Source organism: Culex quinquefasciatus, chromosome 1, assembly GCF_015732765.1.
Source record: "Culex quinquefasciatus strain JHB chromosome 1, VPISU_Cqui_1.0_pri_paternal, whole genome shotgun sequence".
Taxonomy (NCBI): domain Eukaryota; kingdom Metazoa; phylum Arthropoda; class Insecta; order Diptera; family Culicidae; genus Culex; species Culex quinquefasciatus.
This window is the reverse complement of record NC_051861.1, coordinates 33,757,973-33,785,393: the sequence shown is the minus strand read 5'-3', so window position 1 is coordinate 33,785,393 and position 27,421 is coordinate 33,757,973. Positions and strand designations below refer to the sequence as shown.

Genomic DNA, 27,421 nt, shown 5'->3' with positions numbered 1-27,421 from the left:
TCTGCGTTGTTTTGATTCCTGAACGATCGTAGAGAAATCGTTCAATTTCGACCCTTTAATTTATTTTTATTTTTTCAAGCTTTGTGGGGTCCCTATCACCAAAGAAGCTATTTTGTGTCATTGGTTCACCCATACAAGTCTCCATACAATCACAGAAGAAGTTAAACCAATCCTGGATGTCTATGGCACATTTTGAAGTGCTTCAAAAGACCTCTCGAATGCATCTAAGAGAGTTGGAATTGATGAAGTTCTAGGCAAACGCGAGCAATTTTAAGATTTTTTATGTTTTTTGGACCTTAAATTTGAAAGCTCGTTTTACCCCACTTCCCTTTGTCGTAGAGGGTTCATATTTGGCATGAGTTCATCTCATGTATAGACAAACAAACGCTGAAAGTTTCATCCAAATCGGAGCTCGATACGACCTCTAGAACAAACCGAGCAATATTTACAAAAACTGCCTCTTAAGACGCCGGTTCCAGGACAAACTTGATATACCCAGGGTGACCACTCAAATTCCATTTTCAAATTCCCGACTTTTTCCCGGCTTTTTTTTCCAGACTTTTCCAGAATGCTCAAATAATAGGCATTTTTTATCTAAATAATGATTTCAAACAAAAAAAATTCTATACCAGCGAAAAGAAAATCACAATGATTTAAAAAAAAATCCAAATATAGGCATTTTTTATAAATACAAAAACTAAACAATAAATAAAAAACACTTCAAAAATGGAATTGCATTATTATGATTCAGAGTAGAAACACAAACAATTAGTCTTGGAAAAAATAATCGAAAGTTCAACAATACTTATAATTTCCATGTTATTTTTTTAAATTGGGAAACGTAAATATAACTATAGTTTTTGATACTTCGTTTCAACTGAAAATGACAAAAAGTTAAAGATAACTGCACTTAAAATAGCGTTCCTATTTTTTTCAAAACTTCATCATCATTTTAAATCAAAGAATGATTAAAACGTAATTGCTGTTATTATTCATTCAAAGGATTTAGAAAAATGTCAAGGAATTCATAAAATTTAATTTTAATTTTGTATTTTTTTATATTAAATTTTCTAATCAATTTTTATTTAACTAGATGTCAGTATTTAACTTTTTTTTAAATGAAAATCAAGTTTGATATGATTTTATGTTTTCCTACTTATTTGAAGCAAAATAATTGAAGAAACAATTTTTTAAAACAATTTTGCAATAACTAAAAATTTCTTGGATTATTTTTTTTGCAATTTCAATATTTTCTTTATGTTTCCAAAACGTAAAAAAGTTTTACAATTTTAGATTTTATTCGATATTTTGGTTTTCCGAAAACTGAAAATCAAGCTTTATCTATAGTAGGTAATTTACCCATACTAACAAAAAAAAAGTTCAAGAGCAACATTTGGAAAAAATATATTTTAAATTACTAAATGAATTTAGTTCAACAATTAAAAATATTCACCAAAAAAAAACCATTGCCAAACTCAAGTTGGAATCTGTTACCAAATATCCAATTATGTGACAAAATGAAATAGAATCATAATTCTAAGCTGGCCATTATGCTCTATTTTTATATTAGTTTTTCATCAACTTTACCTCTTGTTTGATGAACAAAAATTAAAACGATCATTTGATTCATAAAAATATTATGAAAATCTGTGTCAAAGACTCCAATATTCATTAAGATTTTGAATGCCTTTAACAGCTTTTCTATACTCAAATATATTGAAATAGTGAAAAGAACCTTAAATTTAAAGTGAGTTAGTAAAGCAGAAATGAGTGAATTCAATTTGAAAATTTTACAAAATATTACAAAATTATTCAAGAGTTAAAAAATAATGTTCAATCAAGTATGCTTGGAATTCCCGACTTTTTGACAAAAAATCATAAATTCCCGACTTTTTCCCGATTTTTGGCGGATTTTGGCGAATTCCCGACTTTTTCCCGACTTGAGTGACCACCCTGGTATTATACTGTAATCTGGAGCAAATCGGGACTACAGTCTAAATAGGGACAGCAGTGTTTAGAGCACTTAAAGCTTTTAGATTTGGAAATGGTTGTACACTTTTTGTTGGCCTGAGTCTGTTCTAACCGAAACCAACCAGAAAAATCAAAATATTGTGCTCCAACATGGTTAAAACTGCTGTCCCCAAGGCTGTCCCAATTCACCCCATGCGTCCCGATTGACCCCAGTTAACAGTATTTCAGATTAACTTCCATTGTCCATGCGGCCGCACGCAAATATTTTTTGTTTTGCTTTGATTTGTTTGACGTTTGTGTGACAGACCTAGGTAAATAAAATGGTGAGAATGCGCTAATTGATTAGCGTAAATGCTAATCAACTAACTGAAATTTCTAATCAACTAGGCGATAATCTTAATAGATTAGGACATGTATCTCACCCCTCGAGAAAGTATTTCTAGAGTTTTTTAATGGTCCTATAAACTATTGTCTTTCATATGTTTATGATGTTGATAGGACCTATTCAAAAAAAAACTCTAGATTTATTCCAAGTATCGCTTCGGATAATTTTTAGTTAATTTCAGGGCAAAAAAAATAGTTTATTAAATAAATTTAAAAAAAAAATTGCATCATCAAATCTAGTTGGTGAAAATAAGAATACGGCTCCTGCAAAAACTGTGGTCTACATTCAGGCTTATTCTTGCAAGTGGCAATAGACTGCGAGATGGCGTTAGTGTATCTCCCGCCATGTTTTAACACACGATTTTCAAATTATTTTGTTCTAGCTGCTACGTCTGTTTATGGTCGGAGAAGGTGTCTTTCACTCTTGGAGCAATTACTGTCAATGATGGTTCTGAATTCGAGATTGCCTCAAAAGGCCGAAACTCAAAAGGCAGAATCTCGGAAGGCCGAAATTCAAAAGGCAGAATTTTGTCTTTTACTCAGAAGGCAAAACGTCTCAAAAGGCCGAATGTCTCGAAAGGCAGAATGATTATGGAATTCAGAATTTTGTTCATATTTTCACGATTTTCATTGATTATGATGTTCAAAAATACAGTAAACTAACAAAAAAAAATCAAATTATTCGCTCTACAGCATTGCCTTGGCGTTCCCGATTACGGGATTCCTACTCGAAAATAGGTGTCCGAAGGCTTGATTGTTGAGGCAATTGCAAACCTCTTTTTACACCTAAGCTTCCATCCACCCCGGGATTCGAACTGACGACCTTTGGATTGAGAGTCCAACTGCCTACCAGCGACTCCACCGGGACAGGACCCAGGGAGACGACTCCTACACCTGGACTGAGCTATCGACCTAACCTCTAGGTTAGACCGGGGCCAACATTTACTTCCCCATCCGACGAAAGGCGTGATCAGACAAATCTCGTCTCAAAATTTGCCACCGGGACCTTCTGGGATCGAACCCAGGCCGACTGGGTGAGAGGCAATCACGCTTACCCCTACACCACGGTCCCGGCTAAACTAACAAACTGTGTTCTTTTTTGTAATTTTAAGCGAAATAAGTACATATTGAGTACATTCTGTTTATCTTTACCGATAATATTGTTACCATGCATACAAATGAGTAGAATAAAATGAGTTAAAGCATTTCAAAAGTGTTTCAATCTTGTACTTTAATGAATTCAAATTATAAAAACTATTTTTTGCGCCGAGGGGCAGGACACATGCTCTAATCAACTAAAATAATCGGCTAATTGATTAGAAATTATCAGTTAATCAATTAGTATGACGCTAATCAACTAACGGTTCCCACCTTCTATCATTATCTTGGTCTGATGAAGAAATGTCAAAAACACAAAACAAAAACAATGTTTTTCCGCAGAAGCCACCAAAATTCCGTCGGGACCCGGTTGCTGCTGGTGCCACTGCAAACGACGAGGTCATTTCCGTTCGCCGGATGTGAAAGAAGTCCCAGCTCCAACACGGTGTAATCCGACAGCAGTAGAACAAGCAGCTGTTCATTATGGAAGGTCGTTTGTTTTTCTTTTTTCGTCACGTCCGTGGTCTGCAGCGCCGGCAAGAAACCCAAACTGGAGGCTTCCTCCACCGAAGAGCCGGCGGCCGGGACGTAATTCGACGAAATGGAGGCGAATTATGTCGTTCAGTGAAGGAAACGTCGGGAAGGCCAGGTAGGTAGATTATAACCGATTCACTGTTATGGAGCTGGCTAAAACGACTATTTTTCACAGCCCCTCATCGGTCAAGAAATCCCCGCGCGACAGCATTCCAGGAGGAGGAGAAAAATGTATAGAAAGGTCAGATCCAGACAGAGTCCATGGATCGTTCAAGTCGGCTGAAAAGAAGACTTTTACCGTTGTAAAGAAGGAGCAACCGGAAGTGAAGCGCGAACCGTCGGAATCACCGAAAAGGAGGTGAACAATAAGAACAACATGATGAGTTTCTCCACGAGCGCAAAGAGAAGGCGGTTGCGGCGATTCTGGCCGCCTCCAAGAACTACGGGACGGAGTACAATACGGGAGAAAGTTCTGGCGAAAGGGCGAAACGGTGACGTGCTTGGCGCGAACGTTACAGATCATCGAGCGGCTGCGGATGATCGAGATTCTGGCCAACTACTTCTGCTCGGTGGTTCTGATTCTGAGTCCGGACGATCTGCTGGCGAGTGTGTACTTAAGCTTGAACCAGCTTACTTGGCACCGGCGTACGCGGGCGTCGAGTTGGACATGACGGGGAGTACTCGTTGATGATGCGATTAGGCAGAGCACGGGCCGAAGTTTGGCGCAAATTTTGATGGACGCACAGACGACGAGGGATTTGGGCCTGGTGACGGAGCAGAGCAAGAGTAGCTACGGATGATGTTCCGGCCGGCTCCGCATTCAGTCAAGGCCGTGTTTGGGAAGTTGAGGAAGATTAACAAGATGACGGGGACGGATGATGGACAAGATTCAGTCGATGTTTGGGCGGGTCGGCACGGTTTAGTTTGGTGGAGCAGTCGCTGCTGTAAGCGTTGGCGCAAGCTTGTGCGATGACGCCGCCGAACCATGACGGTTTTAATGAACCGGTGGCGAACGCATTGAGCAAGTGTGAGAAAGCTTTCGAAGGTGAAGGTGGAGGACATTGCGTTGGTGCTGAAGACGGAGTCCGTCAACCAGATTGTACAGTTGCTGCTGGAGGACGGGGTGGTTTACCTGGTGGACAAGTGTTCGATGATGCCGGGAACACCGTAGAAGTTCATGTTGGCGCATCCGACCAAGGGCGTTCAGGAAGTGTTGGAGCGATTCGACGGGAAGGATTCAAGTGCGAGTTGAAGTACGACGGAGATCGGGCGCTTTTCCACCTGCTAAAGGACGGCAGCGTGAACATTTACAGTTGGAACTAGGGGAACAACACGACACCTGGACGTGATTGCCCGGATGGACCGCACTCGGAAGGATTCGCTAAAGAGTACATTCCTGGACTACTAAACATTGTTGGTGTTGAGCAGATCTCGTGTCTCGAAAAGGCTATCATTTGTAACACGAGTGCTCAATTGGGGATATCCGGATTATCATTCTAATCTGGAGATTGCGTGTGAAATAAACTTTGGTTTTTACAAATGAGGGTGGGGGAATTTCTTTCGAATGAAAGTACAGCTCAAGAACTGGCCCACGTCAATGATGATCTTTTGGTAATTAGCACTGCCGGAATCACAATGGAAATAGTGATCATATTACCCAGGCAACAACATTCTGGACATCGTAAACTGTTCTTTTCCTCTTCTAACTCGTCAAACATTAAATTATCCGCAATTTCCATGGAGGTCCGCAACTTCGAAGCGCCTTAAAATTCCCCCGGAAGAAGTTTGATTCGAATGGTCTGAATTATTAGAACCGTGCTTGCTTCCTTGTTTCCGGTTATCTGTCTGTAAAAAAAGCAAACCTTCCGGTTACGGCCAGCCCAACCTATCTGGGCCACGTTTTTAGATCGTTACTGCCACAATAGCAGTAAGCGGTAGCAGAACCAAAAATCGTGCCATCGGAAAAAAGGAGTTTTGCTGAGTTGGCAGCATCTAAAGAAATCCGTGTCAAAAACAAAAACTTCATACAGACCCCCCAACGATAAAAACGACTCGGTGGAAGCATCATCCGCCGGTATCTGATGCGGAGAAACTCCAGGACCATCCAACAAAAGCTCGATCTCCGGGAAGTTCCACTGGGGACACCAAAGATTGAACCTTTATTTGTGCTTCAAAACCATACGTTTCACTCAAAATAAAAAATAAATCTCCGAAAATAATGACTAGGATTGGTGCCGCAGTCCACCTCTTTCGCTTGGACCACAGGAATAACGATAAATGTCGTCCTGGAAGGAGCAATTTTCACAAAATTCCGAATCGGGGTTTTAGAATCCTTCCAAAAACATTGGAAACAAAACACGTTTGCTGCTGTCAAAATGACTCTTCTCGATATGACAAGATAGTTTAAATCAGGGTGGGAATGACGTGTCAGTTCAGCGCTAATTGATTAGCTAATTGACAGAAAATTACGCTAGTTGATTAGCGTTACAATAATTGATTAGGTGTGTCCTGCCCCTCGTTTTGCGCCAAATAAATAGAAACATTATAAATTTAGTTAGTAGCAGTGCTCGAAAGTTATGCCTTCTTTATTTATAAACCATTTTTTGTTACATTACTATTTATGGTTTATAAAAATAATAATAGCAAACCGCGCCCGAAAAGGCGGAAACGCATTCCAAACGAAGTTTGGAATGCGTTTCCGCCTTTTCCGGCGCGGTTTGCCTTATGAGATTCGGCCTTTTGAACATTCGGCCTTTTGGGATTCGGCCTTATGAGAATTCTGCCTTTCGAGTAATTCGGCCTTTTGAATTTCTGCCTTTCGGGATTCGGCCTTTTGAGATTCTGCCTTTCGTAGGAGACCCCTGAATTCAGGGTCCAGAAATAGTAATTTGAAATGATGAAAAATGTATCACGATAGGGTTTGGTTAATGGATTATGTCGCTCCTGGCCCAGCTCCCGTGGTCTAGTGGTACGGGTTTCGCTTTGTAAGCGGAAGGTCAATGGCTTGAAACCCATCTGGCGAGGCAAAAGCGGTAGGTGGCGGTCGAGAGGGGAATTCGGCTGCTTCGGGAATTGATTTGTCAAGTCCCAAGCCTCCACAAAACCCATCCCATCCAATCTCTCGGACGATCTGTTGGCGACTGAGTCTGAGTGTTGAAGAACGGTTTTATCCCTTATCCCCGAATCCCACTTTCCCGAATCCCATATCCCCGAAAATCATTTCCCCGAAAATTCCACATCCCCGAAAATCATTTCCCCGAAAGTGCCACTTCCCCGAAAATCATTTTCCCGAAAATTCCACATCCCCGAAAATCATTTTCCCGAAAATTCCATATCCCCGAATGTCATTTACCTGAATGGCCATTTTACCGAACTGTCGTTTTCCCGAATTTACATTTACCCGAATGGTTACCTCACCAAAAAATCAAATTTCCCGAATGATAACCTAGTTATAAACTAAATTGTTATTTAGGGATTTTTTTTATAAAAGTATGGCGTTAATAATAAATTATGTGTTTTGTAAGACTAAAAAAAACAAATAACCGTAGCAGGCCATTAATAAACCACGCGGACACTTCAAGAGTGCTGGGTATTGAGATCATCCACGTTCCATAAAAAAGATTTTTTTTTGTAGCGGCCATTTTCAGAAAGGACAATTTTCCAAAACGGTATCTACGTGGTAAGGATAGAACAGCAACGATAGCTTTATGCGACGATTCGATGCGCAGGATTTTGTTTGTTCTAGATTTTGTTTGACTGAACTGATTTTTCTTTATCAATTTTGGTTGGATTTTTTTTTTTTTTTTTTACTTTCAATTCGAGTTCTGCAATCAACCCTTTTAATCTTATCTAAATAGTTGATTATTAAATTACAAAATACATTTTTTGAATATTTCATAACCGCCATTTTAGATTCAATATTACTAAATCAATTTAAAGTAGTTTAGGGGCTATACTTAAGCTCGACAGCTGATTTTGGTTGCTAAGGTCCCGAGTAACAATTACAATTTTTTGCGGTAGTCGGGCCTGAACGTGTGCAAACATGTTCTGACCTGAAATCCCTTTGGCCAGTTGTCGCACTTACATCAATTTGAATATTCAAAATTCAAGTGAAGCTCGGAATTTTTTGAACGTTCAATTGTGGACATGATACTTCATTGATCGCTACTTCCCCGAACCCGGTCAGGCGGGTATGGCCGTTGCCCAGAACCGCGCGCGCGGTTCTGGGCAACGGCCATACCCGCCTGACCGGGTTCGGGGAAGTGGCGTTCGGGGAAATGGCCGTTCGGGAATATGGTCATTCGGGAAAATGATTTTCAGGGATGTGGAATATTAGGGAAAGTGGCCATTCGGGAAAATGGTTTTTAGGGAAGTCGCCACTCGGGGATGTGGCCGTTCGGGGAAATGGATTGTTCGGGGAAATGATTTTCGGGTAAATGACATTTCGGGAAAGTGTCTTTTCGGAGATGTGGCATTCGGGGAAATGTCTCTTCGGGAATGTGGGTTTCGGGGAAATGTCATAGATTCTTGAAGAACTCTGCAACAATATGCAGAGAAGGGCTTCAAATGCTACTTTCGACTCGGTCACATGCTCTCAGGGTCTCAGGAAAAATTCGAGCTGAAGATTGGGCTATATGATCGGTAACGATCTCTAGATGGGTCAAAAATAAACGAGATTTCCCCTCAATCTCGCTTATCTCCACGTCCTCGGGAGATAACTGCTCGAATAATTTGCTCGAATAATTTGTCAATAACTGTCTCGCTCAAACAATAGCGCTACGGAAGACGATCGTTCGGAAGGCTGTAAACAGCAGCAAAACAGAAAACCTGAGATCAGATCATACTACAATAGATACGCAAGTGTCGCAGTGGTCCGTGTCTGTTCATAGTAAAAAAAAAATGTCACAGTAAAAAAAACTATTTTCAAAAATGTTTGTTTTGGTAAGTGACTATTTTCATAAAAGTGGTCTTACTTCATGGGAACTATGTTAGAAAGGTCCCTTAAGTCATTTCTTATCTCCTTCAACGTTTTATTAGACAAAATGGCTTGTTTTCTAAAGTGGCCCATTCTACCCCGCTGATCGGGAGTGATGCCTTTCAGAGCTTTTATGTCCGTGCGATTTTGAGGAGCGATTTCGAATTTCAGGGCTTGTTCAATAAATGTGAAGTTGTTAATTACAAAATTGAAACATATAATTACGCACTGGCAAAATCAGTCATGGCTTTCAGCAAAAAAAAACTAACCCTATTAAATACAGTTACAATACATAAATGAACAAAGCGATTGCGCTCTCAGCAGCAGCTCCGTTGTTCGGTTACGCGCCCTTCAGCCGCGGCATCCGGCCTACGGGATTCCGCACAAACTGAGCCGGAGTTGGATTTGTCGCTGCAAAACAAAAAGAAGAAGATTTGCTTTGAATTTTTCTTTGTTAGTACTTTGGAGCACTCACGAATGTCGTTGCGCGCCCGCTTGCTGCTCGGGCCGGCCTGCTGGCCGTCGTTTGGCGTGGGTGGCACGGCCACCGGGGACTCCGATCGATCCGAGGCGGACGACGAGCGTTTGCGCGACCTTGTCGACATTACGGAGGCGGTGCTCGAGTCCGAGTCACTAGTGTTGACCCGGGTGATTCTGGGAGCTGGCAGCGCAACTCTGAGGTTCGGCTCGTCGGAGATGTCCTGCGAGGACAGGTGTATACTTTCGGAGGACGTTTGCTGCGTTCCGGCAACGCGTTGCGAATCACCGCCGGGAATGATCCCGTTCCCGGGGATGGAAACGTCCTGCGACGAAAGGCCGAGGTCACTTTGGGTGGAGGGCGGCGGTCGGGGCGCGTTTGCTGCGTGAGACGACGGTTCTTGCGAGGAACGGGCCAAGCTGCCCTCGAGCGAGGACGCGTTTGATTCGTCATCGGAGTTGACTGTAGAGAGGGAGGGGGATTTAATGAGGGGACTGAAAAGAGGACCAGAGTGTATGACTTACGATCCATTCGAAGAGCATCAACGCGTGATTCCGAGCTCATATTTGACACGTCGCCCAGGCTGGACATCGTCTCGTGAGCTGCCTGTTCTGGCGTCACAGGTCGGAACGGAGTCACCGGAGGAGGCATCAGCGAACGCTGCTGCTGGCTCGAGATCTTCGCGTGCATCGGCGTCCGATCGACGAGCACGTCAAAGTTGTCCTGCAGCTGGCTTTGCTCGGTTTCCGTCAGGTTCATGTATCCCTCGGCGATTGCGGTGGCCTTGGCACGTACCGCCGAGCGCATCGCACGGTAACTGGGGAACTTCCTGTTTTCCATCCGGTGCATCGCCGGGAAGAGGTCCGTCAGCAAGGCCGCCTTGCATCTCAGAGGGAGTGGCTTCTTTGCCAACTTTTTGTACGGCTGCAGCTTTGCGTTCTCCGTGATGATCACTCGGTCCAGCTCGGCGAATCCGTCCTTGTTGGGGTGTTCGTACTGGAACCGGCCAAGCAGCGCCATCAGCTGCTGGTCGTTTAAAATGCTTTCTTCACGGTACAGCTTCTCCCCCGGATACTTCCGCTCAAAATCCGCCTGCTTCGGGACACAGGCCGCGCAGTAGAGTTGCATCCCCTGAACAAAAAAAAACATTCAAGTCCCAACAACCCTACAAAAATAGCCAACAAACACAACCAACCTTCTCAAAGGGCCGAAATTTGTGGGCCTGCTTGTTGTCCTCCAGGTAGACCATGAACGGACTCCACCGCACGCAGTGAAAGCACAACGGGTAGTCGTACATGTCTTCAGCGAGGTATCGGCCGGCTTCCGCCGGTTCGGCTATGGCACCCATCGTAAGAGCGGTTCTGGATGAAACGGAATTACGAGGACACGCGCGCTATAGTGCAAGACGCTGATGCAGAACAACAACAAAATTTAATCGCGGTGACAGTTGCGCTGGCGCAATTTGAAAAGGCCTCTTCGAGTTTGGTGCCCAGTGAGTTTGAAGGTGGTGGCTGCGTACTTTAAGCAATTTCTTTTACACTGGGTCGAGCCGTCGAATCGCGATTGTCAACATGTCAAAAGTTCATTAGTCTTTGTTGTGAAAAGTTTTTTTTTTGTTTCTGTCATACGACTGCTGAGACCATAGTTGGTCCATCTCGCATGTGAAAAGTTTTGCGTTCGGTCGTCTTTTCCAAAATTTCAAACCCTTTCGCGAATTTCTCGGTGAACTCAACCCCGAAAACGATGGCCATCGTTTGCTGATGGTGCGCTACGCGTTCAGGAACACCGACCCTCGAAAAAACTAGCTGGAAATCCGGTGGCCTAGTCACCTTCCCCCCACGAAGCGAGGCCCGAATTAAAATTTCTGAAAAGAATTTTGTTGTTGCTACTTGGAGGTGCAAAAGATGGCCTTTTCCAGCCACATCAGCGATATCGTAAATCTGAACGTCGGTGGAACGAGGTGAGTGTGAAAGTGGTGCGATGGTTACCTAGGCCCCCGGAATGTCGGCTGGCAAGTTTGTGGAGTTAGTGTCGTCGAATGGCCTCAATCTGCCACGTAACGCAAAAGGGGTCAAGTCTATTAGGGAGATCATCATCAGGGCAGGACAGGAAAACGGATCGATATTTGCGTTTTTTGCGACTCAAAATAAACAAAATATTGAAAAGTTTGCAGTACTTAATTTTGAAATATTCTGATTTTAATTTCAGTAAAATCCATATTAGACAAAAAGCACGTACTCTGTCCGGTTTAAGTTAATCCGATTAGACATGTCTATCTAAACAAACTATTTCTTTGAAATAATCCTTGGTAACATTTGGTACACATTTTTCAAAGTGCTCGTAAACCAACATCAGGTCCCGGATAAAATACACGATTTCCACTCATTTTGAAACCTCTAACGACGGTACAAATCTAGAGTTTTTTCAATCAGGTCCTATAAACTATTATTTTGTATATGTTTATAGGAACTCTACAAATGATATTAGAGAAAAAATCCGAGTGCATTTTAAATATTAAAAAACATAAATTAAAAAAAACGCTAAAAAATTTTGTTTTAGGAACTTATTTTATTGCAAAACAAAAGATAAAATGAGTTATTTTTTCAAGATTGTATTTTTTTAATTGTCCAGACCACTTACAACTTTGCCGAAGACATTCAACCGATCAGAAAATCTTTTTCCAAGATACTGATTTTCGAATATTTACATACATATTTTGTATAGACAGCCGAAATTGTATGGAGACTTGGATGGACAAACAGTATGCAAAATGCCTTCACCCATGCGTGTTAGAGTGGTCGAAAAAAATGCCAGTTTCGTCAATTTTCGCAAAAAAAAAAAACACATTTTTCATTTAAAAAAAACCATAGCTTCGCGCCATTTTGCCCGATGTTTGCTTTCTTGGACGACCAAAAGTTTAGTTTTTTTACAAAAAGGTAGTCCCTAAAAAATTATAGGTTATCGCTTAAATTTTAGTTCAGTTTAAGCGAGAATGTTGATTTTTCCCCTTTTTCATCATTTTTGGTATTTCGTCACTTCTGTATTGTCTTGTGACACGTCCTATCTTGTTACAGTAGACGTGTCACAAGATAGCACGCAAGTGACGAATTTCCAATTTCGTGGGCTCCAGAGCAGTTGGCACACCGCTTTGGCTCGGCTTCTTGCACTTTGCACTCGTCCGTCTTGTGGCGACCCCCACAGTTGTTGCACCTCCCCTTGAGGTGGCAGTTCCTGGTTCCATGACCCAGCTGCAAGCAGTTCCTGCACTGAGTCACGTTCGGTCGCTTGTTCCGGGAGGCCTCCCACCGGATGTGAAATCTTCTCAAGCGCTTGTTTTCACTCAGCTGATTCAGGTTGGTGTACCCCTTGGGGATGGCAACAATGTACGGAATTTCCTCCGTGGAGGCAAACTCTGCTTTTCTCTTGATGGCGTGCACCTCCACACTATCCTGGCTGCCGCTCGCTTCGTTTCTCGTGGGCCTGCGCGTTTTCAAAACGGTCCTGTGAGATACACAACAATTTAATCCCAAACGGAGTCAGCTTGTAAGTTGGCTTGGTTGTGCACGACGACAGTACAGTAGGTCGCTTACTTTCCCGGCTGGGTTACCATTGTTATTGTTGTTTTTCTCCGCCAGCGGGCTGATCTTGTTGTTGTTGAGAAGATTCTCCTCTTGGCCATTCCCGACAACGGCTCCGTCGCTGGTCTTCTTGTGCTTCCGCGTTCCGTTTACGGAACGAAACTCATCCCCGCTGGAGGATTCTTCCACCTCCATCCGTAAGCACTTTGCCGCCCCACGAAAACAACAAAAAAAAACAACCGCTGTCTTCCGCTGTCAGACGAAAACTGTCATCTCTTCTCTTCCCTCGTTTACGAACACTCGCCGAAGATTATTTTGTTTTCTCTGAAAACCGCTATGAAAGAACGCGAGATGGGAACATTCCAAGCACTACGTCCCGTAAATTGAGTTGGAAAATTTTGTTCTGAGGCGGCTTTTTTGGCTACGCTCTGTAGAGGGGGGAATGACTGTGAATGCGGGACAACTGTTTTTGCTGAGAATTTCGCGACGGAAAGAAGCGCAGTGATATTTGGGAGATGAGATATTGCTGAAAACTGTCAGTTTGATATTTTTACAGCCCTGCAACTGCACAGCTGGTATTGTTTTGACTTGCAACATTTTAGATATTTTCTTGAAGTTTTGTTCTATTCTTTATTCAGTTCCAGATATATTTTAAACTAACAGATAAAAAATCTATATTATAGTACTACTAGTACTACATAGTACGACATTAAAAAAAATATTTCTCATTTATTTAGATTTTCCACCTCGCGCCAAACACTGACATGGGTCCCGGACACGTTCTTCACATCACTGCTCAACTCGGAACGAAATGGGCGCATATCAAGGTACGCTTCTACCACATCCCATTACCAAGTTCCAACTCACACCATTCTCGACTCTCATTCGACTTCAGCTTGCGCGACGAAACCGACGCCATCTTCATCGACCGCGACCCTAAGCTGTTCTCGATCATCCTGAACTACCTGCGCACCAAGGAGATCGACATCCGGTCCTGTGACATCCGCGTACTGCGCCACGAAGCGGAGTTCTACAACATATCGCCGCTGATCAAGCGGCTGATGCTGTGCGAGGAGATGGACCAGAGCAGCTGCGGGGACGTGCTGTTCTACGGCTATCTGCCGGCCCCAAGTGAGTTCAATGGGGTTGTTTTTGGGAGCGGGAGTTGGGTTAGTTTTCTTACGATCTTGCAATTGCAGACATTCCAATCCAGGAGGTGACGCTGCCGTCCTCGTCAACCAGCTCGGTGAGTGGTGTGACCGTTGCGAATAGTTCTTCGAACGGTTCGACGGCGTCCGGTCAGTCCAAGGGTCAACCGCACAACGAACCACTTCCGTCGACGGCGATTCAGCCGGGTACTGTACAGCAAGGTGTTGGCCCGTGTCACGCTGCCTCGTCGACGTCGAATCCCCGGCCCGGCTCGATGGTCCGCGTGCCGGAGTTTTCGCAGAGTTCTGGCTCGTCCGGAAGTAGCGCCGGTGGTGCAAGCGGATCGCGCCACGCCGGTCACTCGAGGAACTCGTCGTGGGATCTGCGCGTGTCGTACAGCGGCAACGGGCGCAACTCCCAGTGGGCACCGGGCCACTCGCGAACCGCATCGCTGGACATGATGCGGCACCACTCTCGAAACTCTTCGGTCGATCTGAACAAGTACATCCGCAACGATGTGGGGCTTGTGTTTGGACCTGGCCAATCGTCCGGCTGGTCGGACCCGATGCGCGTCCAAATCATCAAGGCGCATCACAACTGGATCTCGGTGGCGTACGCCCACTTTGTGACCTGCTACCGGCTCAAGGACTACTGCGGCTGGCAGCAGATCTTCGTTTCGCCGTACGTCGAAGCCCCGATCGAGCGGATAGCGATCAACGCCAAGATGACCTCCGCCGGCGAACAGTCGCACAGCAAAATGGTAGCAATCTCGTACGGCAGCCAGATCCGGCTGTGGGGAATCTCGGAAGACGGCAGCAAGTCGGAGGTGGGCATTTTCAACCTGAACGTACGCGTTGAGTACCTCTTCTTCATCGGAAGCCAACTGGTGGCGCTCTCTTCCTCCGGCAAGATTGGCGTCTGGCACGCCATGACCCAGCACTGGCAGATTCAAGATCTGGTACCGATTCTCGCCTTCGACACGGCTGGTTCGTTTCTTCTGCTCGGTTGTAACAACGGATCAATCTACTACATCGGTACTTACAGCGCTTTGACGACCGGTTAGACACAATCACAATCAAAACCCCCAACCGACCTTTCGTTTCAGACATGCAAAAGTTTCCGCTGCGCATGAAGGACAACGATCTGCTCGTGACCGAGCTGTACAAGGACCCCTCGAACGATTCCATCACGGCCATCTCGGTGTACTTGACGCCCAAGACCACAAGTGAGTAGCACGGGTGCTTGGTAGCCTGCGAAGAAATGTCGTTTGCTACCTCTATCTGTTTCTATCTCGTAGCATTGCCCGTCGACTAGTAGAGAGTTTTTCGGAAACTCTTTTGTAGAATTCACTTTTGTACACTGAAACGCACATTCTCACTTTGTTCACGCACAGCAGTTCTCTGGATTCTCTGGATATTTCATTTTTTTAAAAAGTCGGTTCTACAAAATTGTGCATACAAATATGGGTTGTTCCTTGATTCTAAGGACTTTCCTAATAAATCAGAGTGCCTAACAACTAACTCCCCAGATAGTGAAAATTATTTGTGGTCAGGGATGGAATAATAACAAAAAAAAAAAAATAACTCAAATTTTTCAAAAAGAAATCAATCTGTTGAAGATTTTTCGTAAATTTCCTTGTTAGCACCACCTAAAATTATTTATTTCTTTTGTTTACACACAATGCCCATCTACAAAAAGTGACAGGTCATTTTTTGGCGTGTGATGTTTCGCCGGAAAATCAAGAAGTTTTTTTTTTTTAAATTCCTTTAACTGATCTTTCGTGCCCGAGAAAGGAGAACCATGCCCCCCTGCGGATTGTTTCTCTTGATGAGCATCATCAAATTTTCTTTTGCTGGTGATTCTTCCATCGCTGTTTGTGCTAGTAAAACCCTATTAGGTTTACCAGCGTGACGTCACGAGCGCACACGCACACACATTTTTACAGAGACACACGTGCAAAAAATGTAAACAGTGCAGCCAAGCTGTCAAATTTCTAACCTCCAAATCGAGTCGGCGTAAAACCTAATAGAGATCTCCACGGTTTCTCTCACGGACACCATGATCCTGCATTAGTATTTGTATTTAAAGTATTCGTGGTGATTATTGCATTCGATCGTTATTTCTCGACTCACGATCGAGATTTCTCGATCGTAATTTGTCGATAGTAGATTGAGATCATTCGATCGTAATTTCTCGACCTACCATCCACAAATTACGACTGACGATCGAGAAAATCTCGAAATGTGTTTTAAAAATTTCAGGTATTCAAAAACATCAAAAATTTCAAAAAAATCACAAAAATTTATAAAATTTCAAAATTCTTAAAAATTTATAAAATTTCAAAATTCTTAAAAATTTCAAAAATTTTACAAAAAAATAATAAATTCAAAAAAAAATATTTTTTTTTTAATTTCAAAAATTTTAAAAAACTCAAATATTTAAAAAAAAATCATTTTTTTTTTTATTTAAAATTTTTTTAAAACATCTAAAAAATAAAAAAAAATCAGAAATTTAAAAATTTTAAACATTTAGATTTATTTTTTTTTATTTCAAAAAGTTAAAAAAAATTAACTTTTAAATTATTTAAACAAATGACAAATTCAAAAATTTCCAAAAAATCAGAAAAATAAAATTAATTCCAAAATTTGGATTTTCCGAAGTTCGATTATTTGAAGGTTTGTATGAAAATTCGGATATTAGAATCAAGAACTTTTAAACTTCAAATTCGAGTTCTGCGACCCCGGCTTTAATCAAATTTGAATAGTAATAGCCTATTAAATATTAAAAAGCATTTTTTCAATATTACGTTACCGCCATATTGGCCGCCATCTTTGCATTAGAAAAATTTAAATCACTTTAGCTCGACAATCAAAAATTGAACAACGAAAAAATTGTTTGTTCGTGATTCAATTATCCGAAGTGAAATTTTTGCGAGGCCTTTGGATAATCGAGTGTGGACTGTTAGTACCTATCTTTATTTTAAGTGTTCTGTTTCTTTTGCTAATGTTTTATAAACACCCTTTCAGACGCCCTTATCAAGCCTGATGATATGAAGTTTTAAAAAGTTATTGAATTGGATTTTATTAATTTTTTTTTATAAATTTTGAAATCTTTAATTTTTTTGAAATTGTTGAATTTTTTGAAACCTTTAAAAAAATTGATTTTTTTAAAAAAAACAATTGAAATTTTTGAAATGTCTAAAATTTTTAATTTTTTTCAATATTTTCAACTTTTAAATATTTTTAATTTTTTAAAAATTTTTAATTTTTTTAAATTTTTGAAAATTTTAATTTTTTTAAAAATTTTTGATTTTTTTTTCCGAGCGATGCGAGATGGGTATGCTTTGCTCGTGGACTCGCTCTTAAAATTTTTAATTTTTTTGAAATTTTTAAATTTCTTGAATTTTTTGCAATTTTTAAAAAATTTAAAATTGTTGAATTTAAAAAAAAATGAAATTTTTGATTTTCTTGGATTTTTCGAATTTTTTGAAATTAAAATTCCGTTTAAATACAAAAATATTTAAAAAATGGTATTACAAATTACGATCGTAATTTCTCGATCCACGATTAAACAGTGTAAATTTTGTTACAAACTAACACACTCTCGCGAGTGGATATCTCTATTAGGTTTTACACCGTGACGTTACATGCGCACACGCCCACACATTTTAACTGAGACACAGGTGCAAAAAATGTAAACAGTGCAGCCAAGCTGTCAAATTTCTAACCTTAAAAAACGAGTCAGCGTAAAACCTAATTAGGTTTTACGCCGACTCGATTTGGACCTTTAAAAAAACTCCAGATTTATACATTTTGAATCAACTTCCCTTAGAACTATATCGACAAAATGCAAATCCGGAGAACTGTCTTACGATTTTTTTTAAATAACTCAATTCTTTTCAAAACGCAAACCAATAATTTTTTCATTGTGATACACCAACCAAAGCTCCTTTTCAGCATTCATTGCACGTAATCAGCACTCAGAAGCACACACACACCCCACCACCACCAACACCACTACTTGTGTATTGTTTCCGTTCATCCCAAGTAAGGACTTTTCGAAAATATTTCCAAATCAACAGTTTTCATCAAAAAGCTCCTTTCCTTATTTTTCCTTTCTTTCTTTTTAACTCCATGACTATTGCTATTATTTGAACATGTTAGCACCGGGATCTAAACAAGGTAATCCGTTTCTGTCCTTTTTTTTTATTTGAACAATTTTCAATTCGAAATTTCTTCGACTCTTCTTTTTAACGCTAAAAGCTTCTTTTTTTTTCTTTTGATCAGAAGATTTACTTTGTGACATTCAAAGGCTTGAGAGGGTCTAAACCCGTTCAACAACTGAGGTTTAGTTTCTATTGTTTATGTTGCTAACATTTCTCGTTTCTCGATATTCAATCATTGGTTAACACATTTCGGCTTCCCGTTACAACAGTTTACGATCTCCAGGGTGGAGCAGACAACACCAACAAAACTCCTTTGAATCTAGAAGTTCAAGTAGTGGTGCTGGCATGTGCGTGTGTCTTTTGAGTTTTCTGTTCGCGTAGCTTCGTTGCATGATCACGTGATCTTCACTGTTTCTGGCACTGAACGGTTCTCTTTCCGCGCAGGTCTCTCCGGCAACTGGATCGAGATCGCGTACGGCACCAAGTCCGGCTCGGTGCGCGTGATCGTGCAGCACCCGGAAACTGTGGGTCACGGCCCGCAGCTGTTCCAGACCTTCACCGTGCACCAGAGCCCGGTGACGAAGGTCACGCTGTCGGAGAAGTTTCTCATCTCGGTGTGCTCGGAGTACAACCACGTGCGGACGTGGCAGGTGACGCGCTTCCGCGGCATGATCTCCACCCAGCCCGGCTCGACGCCGGAAGCATCGTTCAAGGTTGGTTGTGTTGGGGGTGGTTTGTTTGAACTTTTGTACAAGTTGAGTTGGTTTCGTTCTAGATTGTATCGCTGGAAGCGGTCGACTCGTCGTTGAGCTACTCGGCGGGCAATGACTTTGGACCGTTTGGTGAGCAGGACGACGAGCAGATCTTCGTGCAGAAGGTCGTCCCCGACACGGACCAGCTGTACGTGCGGCTGGCGTCGAACGGCGATCGCGTCTGTCTGGTGCGATCCGTTGACGGAACCACCGTCACGTCCTTTTGCGTGCACGAATGCGAGGGATCATCGCGGATGGGATCGCGCCCGCGGCGGTTTATCCTGTCCGGCCACTGCAACGGAGCCATCCAGATGTGGGACCTCACGACAGCGTTGGAAATCTTCAAGAAGAAAGATCAGACCAAGAAGCTGATTGGAGGTCCGACGGCGGACGAGCTGATCCGGCTGCTGGACCAGTGTGACCTCAGCAACAGTCACTGTTCGACGCCATGTATGTCACCGTGTCCGTCGGCACTCTCGGTCGGTGGCGGAACGGTAACCGGGGCACGACTGAAGCCGTTCAACGTTGCGTTTCTGAACCAGTCGGCGGCGGCGGCGGCAGCCGGGTTAGGTCCTGGTGGGAACGGCGCTGTCCAAAATCCGGACCAACCGAACTGATTGATGCTGAGACGGCGAAGAGGAATTTGAAAGTGGATATGCTGCTATCTTCAGCTGTAGGCTTTGAAACGCGAGACGTCCTCCCAAGAAATAGCAAAACACGTATCTATGTAATCTGTCATTGTGATTTTATCCTTGTAACGGACACTATTTAGCAGTCGTTTGACGTCTTTTTCAAACTCTTCTCCAGGCGTTGTGAGCATGACTTCATTACGAATTTAGACAGTACTACGAGAAAGGGCGCAGTCGCGTACTCTATTATTATTAATAGTTATCCAAATCCAAATATGTAGAAAGGAATTATATTTTTAATAAAAATCTTTGAAAGTGATGTTCTAGTTGGACTTTTTTGAACATATCTCAAGCCTGACTGACTGACTGACTTGTTCGTGAATGACATGATGTCGGTTCATCCAAGACGACAACGGTTTGCGCCACCATCAAACTCGGTTCTGGGTTGCTTCTCTCCAATTCCAACTCGGAACTCCCACAGTTTCCAGATCTTCATCCACTTGGTTCAACCACCTTGCACGTTGCGCCCGCCTCCGCCGCAATCTAGCCGGCACTGAACTAAACATCAACTTCACCGGATTGATGTACATGGATGGCGTGCTTTCGGTCTATCCGGCATTCTTGCGACGTGTCCGACCACTTTCCAAATGTTTGGCTTGCCATAGAGTTGCTCCAAATTCAGGTTCTCCATGCATTGCGCTTACAAGGCCCCCTCAAGCATCGTTCACGTCTCGTGCCCGTAGATGTGACATGGTGCACTTTGTACGCCAGGAAAGGTCACCAAACCTCAGGGTCTTGTAGAGTCGATAGCAGGTGATGACACAAACTCGAACTCGTCCCCATCGATCAACACGCTCTGTCCTGTCCCTGTCTTCACCACATTCACCCTCAATCCAACCTTCTCCGCTTCTCGCTTCAATTCGGTGTACCTCCTAGCTACCTCCTTGAACGTTCTGCCGACAATGTCCATGTCTTCGGCATAGCAGGTTAACTGGCTGGACCGGTTGATGATCGTGCCCCGCATGTGACACTCCGACAGACAGCAGAAAAACTTTGTAGGCCGCGTTGAGAATTATTAGAATTATTATATCGGGCACTCCTCCGGTAGCTGTTCTGTAGCTCAGATCTTAACTATTAGCTGGTGTAGACAGGTCACCAACTTGTCCAAGCCCATCTTGATGAGTTCCGTACCGATACCATGCTTACCCACTGCTTTGTTGTTCTCCAGCTTCTTGGTGGCATCCTTAACTTCCCTCATCTTGGATGCTTCCTTCCTCGTCCCCGCCAATGTCAATGTTTGTACGACTCCTTGTTCTCAAGGGTGTTAGGCAGCAGCCACCTCCAAGTGGTCCGAGTCGAGGGCCGTGCCACGGTAGGTTCTGACGTCGATTATGTCCGAGAAGTGCCGACCATCGATGATTTCCGTTTTGCGTCTCCGTGTCGTTTGGACAGGAGGCTGTGCTGGTTCTACGTAAGGCCATGTTTCACGCATTAGCGAAATCGAGAGCGTCTAACCTAACAGTAACCGGTCTAAACTCCGCCTTCTGCCTAGCTTGAGCGCCGATGACAATCTTGACGTCGTGTTTTGAACACTTCATGTACTCGCGGTCACGAAACTCGTAAACCGAAAAGCCAGTTACACCAGGGAACTTTCTCAACCAAATGACCACGCGCGGAACTTGTCACAATCCGTCCTGTCCGGACAACGTTTATAGCCAATAATAATTGTAGGTTCTTACTTGGTAGATAGTAATAAAACTGTGTAAATTGTGTGTCGCAGCAATATCGTCGTCCTCCTTACAGCACCATCAGCCGCGGCGCAATGTTCATCGACATCAGCTCCTGGAACAGCAGCTTGGCCGCGTACGGCAGCTTGACCTGCGATATCTGAAAAGCGACAAAGTGTGACGTTAGTATTTGATTTCAAGTTGCCTGCGGCGACCGCTTACCTGTGTCTTGTTCTTGCAGCCCTTGCACTCGAACGTGTTGTTGCGCATGTTGGCGATCGCGATCAGCCCGCAAAAGTTGCACACGTGTATCCGGTACGGGTCGGACACCTCAAACAGGCGCTCGCGCAGAAACTGGGCGGCACCGTGCGAGATCTGGCAATCGCGCTCCATCTCGCCGAAACGCAGCCCACCGTCACGGGCACGACCCTCCATGGGTTGGCGCACGAGAATCTGGACGGGGCCGCGGGCACGGGAGTGAATTTTGTCGTCCACCATGTGCTTGAGACGCTGATAGTAGGTGGGCCCCAGGAAGACCTGGGCGTTGATCTTGCGGCCGGTGTGTCCGTTGTACATGACCTCGTTGCCACGCAGCTGGTAGCCGTACTCCTGCAGGAAGGTGGAAATCTTCTGCACGTTGACGGCATCGTTGAAGGGGGTGGCGTCACCGATTTCGCCCTTGTTTGAACCCAGTTTGCCCTGGATGCACTCAATCAAATGGCCAATTGTCATACGGGAGGGGATGGCGTGCGGGTTGATGATGATGTCCGGGGTGAGTCCTTCGCAGGTGAACGGCATGTCCTCCTGGCGGTACTGGATTCCGCAGGTACCCTTCTGACCGTGACGGGAGGCGAACTTGTCGCCGATTTGGGGGATACGCACCGAGCGGACACGGATCTTGCAGAACTTGTAGCCTTCGCTGTTGAGCGTCAGCATGACCTGGTCGACGATTCCGGTTTCGGAGTTACGCAGGAAGGTGGAGCCGTCTCGCTTGCTGTACCGCTTGGTTGTTCCGTCCAGATCGTCGTCGGTTTCGGGGAGGGTGATGGTTTTACCGATGACCACGTCGTCACCCGAGACACGAAGTCCTGGCGCGATGATACCGTCGTCATCCAGCTTGTCGTACAGGGCGTTTCGCATGCCTTGGCAGGTTTGGCGGTTCGGCTTTTCGAACTGCTCTTCCTGATCGCCGATCTTCTTGCTTTCCGAGTCCTTGTACGAACGGTAGAACACCGATCGGAAGAAGCCACGCTCGACGGCGGAGGCGTTCAAGATGACAGAATCTTCCTGGTTGTATCCGGTGTAGCACAAGATGGCGACGATCGAGTTGATGCCGGCGGGGAGCTCTCGGAACCGAAGGTATTCCATGGAGCGAGTCGTGACGAGTGGTTTCATCGGGTAGTAGAGTACGTGGGCTAGGGTGTCCATCCGGACGTGGAAGTTGGTGATGTACACGCCCATAGCTTGCTTACCCATAGCGCTTTGATAGGTGTTACGCGGACTCTGGTTGTGATCGGGGAATGGAATAATGGACGCGCAAACACCGAGGATCATCGCCGGGTGAATCTCGCAGTGGGTGTAGGTCGTACAGTACGCGTACTCCTTGTCCTGTTTCAGATCGTACGGGGTCATGGCGATCATGACCGTTTCCTCCTCGAGCGTATCGATGTACTCGACCACCCCGGAAGCGACCAGCACCTGCCAACCGTAGTTATTGTAGTCACGCTCCTTCAGCATGTCAACGTGGTTCTTGCGCAGCAACAGACTTCCGTTCTCGACGATCAACAGTGGTCGACAGATGCGACCGGCGTCGGTGTAGATTCGAATTTCACGATCACGAATGTCCCGAATCATAGACACCTCGGACACGATGATGTCCATCTGACGACGCAGCTTCCTCAGGGTGGCCATCAGCTGCTCGGGGTCACGATGGATTCCGACCCAGCACCCGTTGACGAAGATCTTGGTTGCGTCCGCGATCGCCGAGGGGGCAATTTCTTCCAGATTTTCCATGGACCACTCCTCCAAGAACTCCAGAATGGGCGACGGTTGCGATCCGACCGAGATGTAGGCCATCAGGGCGAGGTTCTTTACCAGACCGACAGCGGCTCCCTCGGGCGTTTCGGCCGGACAGATCATACCCCACAGGGTATTGTGCAGCTGACGTGGCTTGGCCAGCTTGCCGTCACGACCGATCGGTGAGTTGACGCGACGCAAATGGGACAGGGTTGAGGCGAACGTCAGTCGGTTCAACACCTGAGACACTCCGGCACGGGCCTGATGGGCCTTCTTCTGGTCACCCCAGTTACCTGTGGCCAGCGAGTAGCGCAGACCGTCGGTAATGATCTTGGTTTTGATCGCCAACTCCAGGTTGAAGTCCTTTCCACGATCGATAAACTTCTGGGCGTACATGCGAACCTCTTTCAAAAGGTTTTTGAACAGACCTCGGAACAGGAAAGCTAGAAGGGGTCCGGCCAGATCCAACCGCTTGTTACCGTAGTGATCACGATCGTCCAGTTCACGACGGCCCAGGGCAGCCAGCAGCAGTCGATGGACCATGTATCCGAGGAAGTACGCCTTCTTGGTTTCGCAAAAGTCCGACACACCCACGTGGGGCAACATTTCCTTCTGGAGGATTTCCTTCGCGTACTTAATACGCTTGTCCTTGGTGACACCGGGCCGAGCACCACGCGCACCGATAAAGTTCAACGCCACGTTCTGTTCTTGCACGACGAACGCCTCATCCAGCGAGGGCTTGACCATTTCCATCATTTCCGGATCGTCAAAATCGTAGATGATGTGCTCGAGGATGTCACGATCGGCGACGAACCCAAGTGCTCGGAACACGATCATGATCGGAATCTCCTGCTTGACGTACGGCAGAATGGCGATCACCCGCTGACCGATGGCGGATTTTTTGATACTTTGACCTCCGCGTGCCATCATGTTGCACCACAGCGTCGAGGTGGGTCGCGAGCTGTGCTCCAGGCAGGATCGGATTTCCGACTTGTACGCGTACTTGCCGTCCTTCATGCTGAACACGTACACCGTGTTGGTGGCCATCTTCTCCTGGGCGATCAGCACCTTCTCCGAACCGTTGATGATGAAGTAACCGCCCGGATCGAGGGGACACTCATTCAACTCCGTCAAATCACGATCCGTTAGCTGCGAAAGTAGACAGTACGTAGAACGCAACATAATCGGGATCTTGCCGATGAACGTCTTCTGGTGCTGCGTCTCAACCGGATCCTGACCCTCGACGATCTTCGTTTTGGTAATGTCCACGTACAGCGGCGCCGAGTAGGTCAAGTTCCGCAGTCGTGCCTCGTTCGGCATCATGGGCGACGGAGAACCATCCTTCTCCCAGTGGGTCGGCTTCGAAAGATAAATCTGATCGAATTTTAACACGTAGCGGGTCTGAAAGAACGTAACAAATCGTAAGGTCAAGAATACCCCAACAAACGCGCCTTCCCCCCTTTCATACCGGCGTCTCAATGTCCCCGGTGGTGTGCTGCGCCTCGGCCGTCAACTCGATGGCCGGCGAGTCCTCCACGATGCGCTGCACCGACATCTGGATAAACTCGTCGAAACTGTCCAGCTGCTGCCGCACCAAACCCTTCTCGTCGAAGTAGGCGTTGATGACGATCCAGCAGGCCTCCTGCCACAGCTCGTGGGAGATCTCCTCCGGATCCTCCTCCTCAAAGTGATCACCTGGAAGAAATTTTTAATTCGTCAGCAGTAGTAGTGACGGTCCTCCGCCACCCAAAAAAAGAGATTCTTCTTCTTCTTCGTTGTTTGCGAAATTCAATGCCCAAATTGGAATCGTCGATATCTGTTCCGAATTCGCAAATTTCCCGCACAAACTTACCATCCTCGTTTTCGTACATCCTGAGAGTGGAGATTTACGGTATTTTCAACGAGAAACAAACACTTTTTTCCGGATTATTTTACGAAAAAGTTTCACCACCAGAAAATGATGCGTCGTTGCTCCGTCCGTGCGGCTTGAGCGACGATGGCGGATTGTGACGTTTTGGCGGCCTGAACTTTTGACGTTTGTGGATTAGGGTGGTCGGCGACCGCGGCGATATCGGAGAAATCTGTATAAACATTAAAAATCTGTAGTAGTTTTTATTTTGTTTTTTTTTTTTGTTGTAAATTGTGTTATAAAATGTTTTGATCATGGTTTTCAAACATCTCTAATGTCTTGACAACTAATTATTTTCAAAATTGTCCACTTAAATATCTTTACGATGAAAAGTTACATAAATTTTTAAAATTTTACGAAGATTTTTTTGTTTTGCTAAGACGTTTGTACACTGAGTCTTGGAATTGCTGCAGCAAAAAGTGTCCTGTTAATCGAGTGATGACTGTGATCCCAAGCACGTTGTTTACAATTTTCAGCTGAAGTTTTCAACTCGTTGCGTAAACACATCGGCGGTGTCCGTCGGCGACCGGATCGCCGGAATTTCGTGATTTTTCAACAAAGTTCCTGTCCCGCGCGTTCAAACCAAGAACCATGGTGCTGCTGAAAACCTTCACTGCCACGTTGGCCAACGTGCTGCGACGGACCGCGGCGGCAGTCCCGGCGAGGACACTCCACCAAAGTGCCCCCCTGTTCAAGGTGGAAGATCGCAAGGCCATGCTGGCCTCGCTGCCCGGCAAGGACGAGGGCACCATCGGCGAGCGGTCCATCGACATCGATTCCATGATCCTTAAGTAAATTAACCGTCGTGATTAGATTTTCAAAGAATGTAACTTTGAGTTTTATTACTTTCAGAAAGGACCGCTTCTTCCCGGATGCGGACACGCCGACCACCCTTTTCGGTGGGGTGCCCTTCAACGAGATTCCCATCTGCAACATCCGGGTTTCGCCGAACAACACGATCATCACGATTTGCGACGCCAAGGGCGCGCCGCAGTTTATCCGGTCGTGCGGAATCGAGGGCTTCAAGAACACCCGGAAGGGGACGAACATTGCGGCGCAGGCGACGGCCATCAGTATTTGCACGGTGAGATTTTTCGAATTTCTACGAATTCTACACTATTGAATTGTTTGTAGCTTTGATACGTAGTTCAAAAGTTATGAATTTAAATGCATTTCGCATAGGAGAAATTCTTATATGTCTGGCAGGTTTAAGGAGCTATTAGATTATGGCAAACAGACAAACTATTTGACACTTTTTGGCTTTGTTTGCGAGGATTGTTGCAAACAAGTTGGCAAATTTTGCAAACTGAGTCGGTTGGGGGAAGTGACAATGATTAGTGAGTTCAAATTGTGCAGTGGTAGCAAGCGGTTGGTGACAGGCATTGTGCGTGAAAAAGAAAAAAAAAGTGTTGTGCTATTTTTTAGTATAATTAAATTTTTAAATTCCTGTATCATCGTTGATCGCGAGGCACAACGTCGTGTTAAATATTGTATAAAAATATCAAATGATGTTTAAGTGTTGAATGTAAAATTACTGTGAAAAACTCCTTTCTATATTATCGTTGATCGAAAGGCACGCTGACGGTTTAAGTCCTCTGGGTAATCGCGGTGCCAAATTAACTTAATTAACTTTTTTTTAAATACTTACAACTCGATAAATCAACCTTGATTTTAAAAAAATGTAAAATCAACCAAATTAGAAAAAAAAATTACAAAAAACGCATTTTGACACGAATTTCCAGATACCATCATCAGGGGTGGCAATATAGCATTCTCTAACAATACTTTACCCCGCGTCCTTCTCCATTTTCCAGAAAGCGATCGAGCGCGGCTACAAGACGGTCCGGGTGACGGTGCGCGGCCTCGGCCCCGGCCGCATGTCCGCTATCAAGGGCCTCGAGATGGCCGGCATGAACATCGTGTCCATCACGGACAGCACGCGCGTCTCCTGGAACCCGCCGCGCCCCCGCAAGCAGCGCAAGCTGTAAACTTGGGTGGGAGACTTTTGTTGGATTTGGAATAGAGAAAGATTTTTTTTTTTGTCAAATTGAGGGTT

General features: G+C 44.8%; 4 protein-coding genes across 4 annotated transcripts; 2 read left to right on the top strand and 2 right to left on the bottom strand.

Annotated features, from left to right (window-relative positions):
• Positions 1-9,155: 9,155 nt before the first annotated feature.
• LOC6039611 lies at positions 9,156-10,876 on the bottom strand. The gene is made up of 4 exons (XM_001849133.2): positions 10,636-10,876; positions 9,965-10,571; positions 9,438-9,902; positions 9,156-9,373 (listed from the first exon to the last, which is right to left on the bottom strand). The coding sequence occupies exons 1-4, from the start codon at positions 10,786-10,788 to the stop codon at positions 9,303-9,305; spliced, it is 1,296 nt and encodes a 431-aa protein (XP_001849185.1). The 5' UTR covers positions 10,789-10,876; the 3' UTR covers positions 9,156-9,302.
• A 229-nt stretch (positions 10,877-11,105) lies between these two features.
• Positions 11,106-20,032, top strand: LOC6039610 (BTB/POZ domain-containing protein KCTD3). The gene is made up of 7 exons (XM_038266940.1): positions 11,106-11,400; positions 13,756-13,845; positions 13,914-14,149; positions 14,218-15,201; positions 15,273-15,392; positions 18,777-19,045; positions 19,108-20,032. The coding sequence occupies exons 1-7, from the start codon at positions 11,345-11,347 to the stop codon at positions 19,699-19,701; spliced, it is 2,349 nt and encodes a 782-aa protein (XP_038122868.1). The 5' UTR covers positions 11,106-11,344; the 3' UTR covers positions 19,702-20,032.
• Positions 20,033-21,392: 1,360 nt separating this feature from the next.
• LOC6039609 (DNA-directed RNA polymerase II subunit RPB2) lies at positions 21,393-25,472 on the bottom strand. The gene is made up of 4 exons (XM_001849131.2): positions 25,309-25,472; positions 24,925-25,151; positions 21,663-24,857; positions 21,393-21,600 (listed from the first exon to the last, which is right to left on the bottom strand). Exons 1-4 carry the CDS (start codon positions 25,325-25,327, stop codon positions 21,511-21,513), a joined length of 3,531 nt encoding a protein of 1,176 aa, XP_001849183.1. The 5' UTR covers positions 25,328-25,472; the 3' UTR covers positions 21,393-21,510.
• Positions 25,473-25,825: 353 nt separating this feature from the next.
• LOC6039608 (28S ribosomal protein S11, mitochondrial) lies at positions 25,826-27,404 on the top strand. Its single transcript, XM_001849130.2, has 3 exons — positions 25,826-26,156; positions 26,218-26,449; positions 27,180-27,404. Exons 1-3 carry the CDS (start codon positions 25,957-25,959, stop codon positions 27,351-27,353), a joined length of 606 nt encoding a protein of 201 aa, XP_001849182.1. The 5' UTR covers positions 25,826-25,956; the 3' UTR covers positions 27,354-27,404.
• Positions 27,405-27,421: the final 17 nt, after the last annotated feature.